Source organism: Anopheles bellator, chromosome 1, assembly GCF_943735745.2.
Source record: "Anopheles bellator chromosome 1, idAnoBellAS_SP24_06.2, whole genome shotgun sequence".
NCBI lineage: Eukaryota > Metazoa > Arthropoda > Insecta > Diptera > Culicidae > Anopheles > Anopheles bellator.
This window is the reverse complement of record NC_071285.1, coordinates 52,258,961-52,263,462: the sequence shown is the minus strand read 5'-3', so window position 1 is coordinate 52,263,462 and position 4,502 is coordinate 52,258,961. Positions and strand designations below refer to the sequence as shown.

The following is a 4,502-nucleotide window of genomic DNA, read 5'->3' as shown; positions in this document are numbered from 1 at the left end:
AATGCCTGACGACGGGTGGGTTGCTTTGATTTTTCTTTCTATCACCACCATCAAACGGAAACGGCGTTTCATTACATTGGCTCGTTGGATGGTTTTTATTTTTGTTTCGTCAGTGCCACCTTCTTATCGCGGCACAATCTGCTATCGTACAACGAACGGTTGATACCGTAGCATGACGGGCGCGGTATGTAATAGTTTGTTTTGGCCTCTTTGAAATTGTGGCCATGGTGGTCGCTAATGGCGTAGAAAGGCTGATAAAGGTCGCTTGGCACAATTAGCGAGGCGAAGCAATGGGCTTGTATCGAGCACCCTTCCGGCATGAAATGTCAAGTGGCGGAGCTTGTGCGCTGAACAAACAAAAATACCATATTCACCGCACTGCCAGGAGTGTCCCGGAGGGAAAAGAAAGCCTCTTCAAGTGCACACTTTTCCAATGGCTCGTCCAACCAACAGACGCACGTTCGGTACGGGTTTGACAGGTGTTAGGGACTTCCTAGAAAAATGTGCACCGCAGTAATCCTTGAAACAGCAAACAGCTTCGTTAGTGGGGCATGACATCAACAAACGCATTCGTAACCGCGGAGAGCACGTCGAGACCAAAACATAGCGATGATGCCACGGAACTAAAAACAACAAAACAGGCTAGAAAGCTTCCTGCTGATGAGTCACGGATCGTCCGCATGCACACACATGTTGTCGGGTCTTGGTATTTTCTCATTCGCACCACCTTCACGCACAACCACATACACCCCTCGTGCCGCTCGTTTTCCCGATTCTCATTCCGGTACCTCCGCAGCTCCTTGGCTGAGGATTCGTCACGATCCACGCGATGCGCACTTTTTGCAGTCACTTTGCTTTCAGCCCGCGTGCCGCCCAACGACAGAAGCAAGAGCGAGAGCCCTCTAAGGAGTGCTCCAAAGCGGGGCGCAAGAAAGGGAGAGCACCAAAGACTGCACCACAAGACGCGATGATGCACAGGAGAGCCTTGGTTGCAGATTCAACTTCTTTCACTGTTTCTTCAGTTGTTTTGCAAGCAAGAAGGCTCCGTGGGAGTAGCCAACGTGGGGCGCACTGAACACTGCGACGGTTCTGAAGGTTTTCCATTCTCATCCTCGAAAGTGCCCTTCAAAGAATCCGCCATCATCATCCTGGCACGGAAATCACGCCCAGCAGGATATGTACCCGTTCCACGAATCTCTTGGCGGACACCTCACAGACACAGATTTCGATCAAACTGCACCCTTTGCCGGACTACTAACCGAAGTAAACCAGCAAATATCGCTTCCTGGGACACCTAAAACCTTAAATTCCACTTTTCTGCTGCGACCGACCGAGCTAAAGGCTTAAGTTGAAATGACGTTTTTGCTGTTGCGGATGGTGAAGCAAACCACAGACAGTTGTCAAAAATTATTTGACAGATGCCATATCAAAACTATTGTTGCGAACAGCTAGTACAGACATACGCGCTGCTACAACATAGGACCTGAGCACTGAATGAGAACTATAAACGCAAGGATGACGCTCAACCCTGCAATCGAATTTAGAGAGGTTCAGAGCAGAAGGAAGATAGAACGAGCCACGAGTCTTTTCGATTAGGACCACGAAGAGGTAAAGGCGGAAAAGAAATACAAGTTTTTGATCGACAAGTGTGACCCACGAGGACGGGCCCATGGATGCAAAATTGTATTTTTCTTTCGTCGCCAAAAACATCTATGTTTGATATGAACCAACGTGCAATGGAGGTTTTTAACGGTTGCTGTATTCGAACAGTCTCGTTTAAAAAACCACAGCGGCCACAGAACGTGCGCACCCGGAAGCAGGTCGTGAGCGTGCAAACGAGCAGGATCGTTCCCGCACGCACATCAGCGTGATGGTGAATTTCCAGGGCACGGGAAATATCGTTCGCACAAAAATGACGTTTCCTTCAAATGACAAATGCACAACAACGGTTTGAAAATTATTTTAATTTTCGCTGCCTTCATTGCAAAATCGCTCTTCCGTTCCCTCACACAGTAAAGTCGTATGGTTTAAAACTGTCGCGGAACTTTTTAACCATCACGTCTTCCTCCTCCTTCGGCAGGTTACACTGGCGCCAGTCGACCTTTTCCTCGCAATTGAGCAAATTGTCCGCACAGATAACCTCGCGACCAAAGTGCAGCGGGAATCCTTTCATTTGCCGCGTCAACAGCACCGTACCGTCGGGCAGTTCCGCCACAAAGTACGGACCGCGTTCCGGCAAGTCGGCTGGACCGCCCAGCTTCGGTACCTTCTCCAGCTGAAAGCTATATTCTTCCGACTTGTCTTCCAGCACGTGCTGTATCTTCCACGCTACGTTGTCGTCAATGCCGATAGCGTTGATCTGCAAATGGCCCGTCTTAAAATTGCGCTCGTAGAAGAACACTTTCTGCTCACGGTCGGCATAAAACTGCCCCAGCGCTTCTTTGAATCGCACCAGTTCGCTCCATTGTGCGTCCGAAAGAAGCGCCGCGCACTGAATGTGCGTAATGGAGAGAATCAGTATGTGCGTCTCGTTAATCGGTCCCTTGGCCAGTGCCAGATAAAAGTGGTCTCCAACGGAAATGATCAGATGTTTCTCGATGCTACCGGCCGACAGGCAGAACCAACACTTGTCCTGGTCGAACGTGGGTCTAGGGCGCTTCTGCCCTTGGTTAGGATCGTTACTTTTGCGCTTGTGACGCCGGTCGTCGTACGTGTTCATGTCGTAAAAGTACTGATTGTCGGGTTCCGCGTCGCGTGGTGCTTTGCTGTCGCTTTCTTCGAAAAATGTAAGCCCTTGGTAGGGGGACGGCATCTCATCGGTAGTCTTTTGAATCAGCTCAAGAACGCGCATTTTCTCCACCGGAGTGATGCTTAACGCGTAGATGTGTTTCTTCTTCTCCGGGTTACCGAAACTTGCCAACCCAACGAACCGAGTTGCCAGCTCCATTTGGGTGCTTTTATCTGGTTGACTTCTGTTTAATAAAAGAAAACTTCATTCAGTTGAATTGTTATCTAAAACGTCTCACAGATAAACTTTACCTGTAAGGTGGTGATTCGTAAAACTCGTCATTTGATCCACAAAAATGATATCTTGGCTTGATGGCGTTTGCCAACCAAGACACCAGCTTCGATCCGTCGGTTACCTCTTCTCGAACACCAACTGGCCACTGGGAAGTCAATAGAATATCGATACCGCGGAAATCTCCCATGTTAGCTTTGCTGGCTAAACATGAGTCACGCACAGCCATCACGTCTGCCTTCGAGTACGTCCATTCGTTTGCATCCTCCCGCGAACTGCTCGTTCCGCTGAGGTACGCAATCTTAAGTCCGCCGGAGGTTGTGTAAAGACCACGCTTCCCCAGGTAGCTGAGGTTTGTACATATATCACCGTCCTGCGTTTCACTGTAGTATTGCGCTAGTGTCTGGTTGGATGGACCGAGAATATACACTGGTGCGGATACTGCAATGGTTCGAGGAAAGCACAAATTGTGCAACATAACTAAAGGATAGTAATTTGCGTACGATTTTACCACCATACTTGTTTTGAGATTTCTTTTGTATTCTTGCAGTGTGTCCATTTCGTTGGTTTGGCCGAAAAAATCCCCAACGCAAAGCACCAGATCGAACGGACCGCTCTTTTTGTTTACATTTTCAATGCGCGCGAAAAATGATTTCAGCTTTCCTCGAACATCGCCGCAAATTAACCTGCCGAGAAAGATGCACGAATTGCGCTGAAACGTTCAAATCTTCGTATTAGAGATGTATCCGAGTTACTTACAGTTTCAATTTTTGCTCCATCGCGAGAAAATCGGACTATAATTTGCAAAACCGCCGGAAAGAATTGCTTGTTTGTTGTTTGTTTCGTGAGTTGGTTTTGACATTCGATTGCCGACGCGCAGTTTCATCGATTATCGGGTGCAAAACATTTCATCGATTCGAATAACATTTTTCAAGCTTTGGTGAAATATTTCCTTGCGATTCATTTTTTGAATATTCGAAATTATGTTTATGAGTACAATGTCTAATAATTCGATAAATCGCTTTAGCAGTAACTATTTGAAATGATTTACAGGTAGGAGGTTAAGTTCTAACAATTTTAGTCTTGTACGTTGGTGTTTTCCTTGAATTAAGTTTATTGATTACCTAATGGCCGGTCTACGCGCTATGATAACGATAACGATATCTGCGTCAGTGACATTAATGATGTCTCCAGAGACGTCACTTACGCAGATATCGTTATCGTTATCGTAGCGTGTAGACCGGCCATAAGTTATTAAATTACACAGTTATCTTAAACATCATCATTTTGTACGGAATTGGTGGTCGTTAGTTCGAATGGAAATTCCAACTCTGATGCACTGTCCAATGTTTGATAGTCTTTCGCGTAGGCTTCAAACACATAATTATGCGGATACTCTAGCGTAAGAAGGAAAGTAAGTTTTGGTTTACGACGAGAAGGATCACGGTCAGGAAATGTTTGCCACTTCCTGAACTTAATCTCG

At 46.8% G+C, this 4,502-nt stretch overlaps 1 protein-coding gene across 1 annotated transcript; it reads right to left on the bottom strand.

Moving 5' to 3' along the window:
• Nucleotides 1-2,002: 2,002 nt before the first annotated feature.
• Nucleotides 2,003-3,854, bottom strand: LOC131216309 (CWF19-like protein 1 homolog). The gene is made up of 4 exons (XM_058210762.1): nt 3,779-3,854; nt 3,539-3,705; nt 3,040-3,460; nt 2,003-2,972 (listed from the first exon to the last, which is right to left on the bottom strand). Exons 1-4 carry the CDS (start codon nt 3,796-3,798, stop codon nt 2,006-2,008), a joined length of 1,575 nt encoding a protein of 524 aa, XP_058066745.1. The 5' UTR covers nt 3,799-3,854; the 3' UTR covers nt 2,003-2,005.
• Between the last annotated feature and the right edge of the window lie 648 nt (nt 3,855-4,502).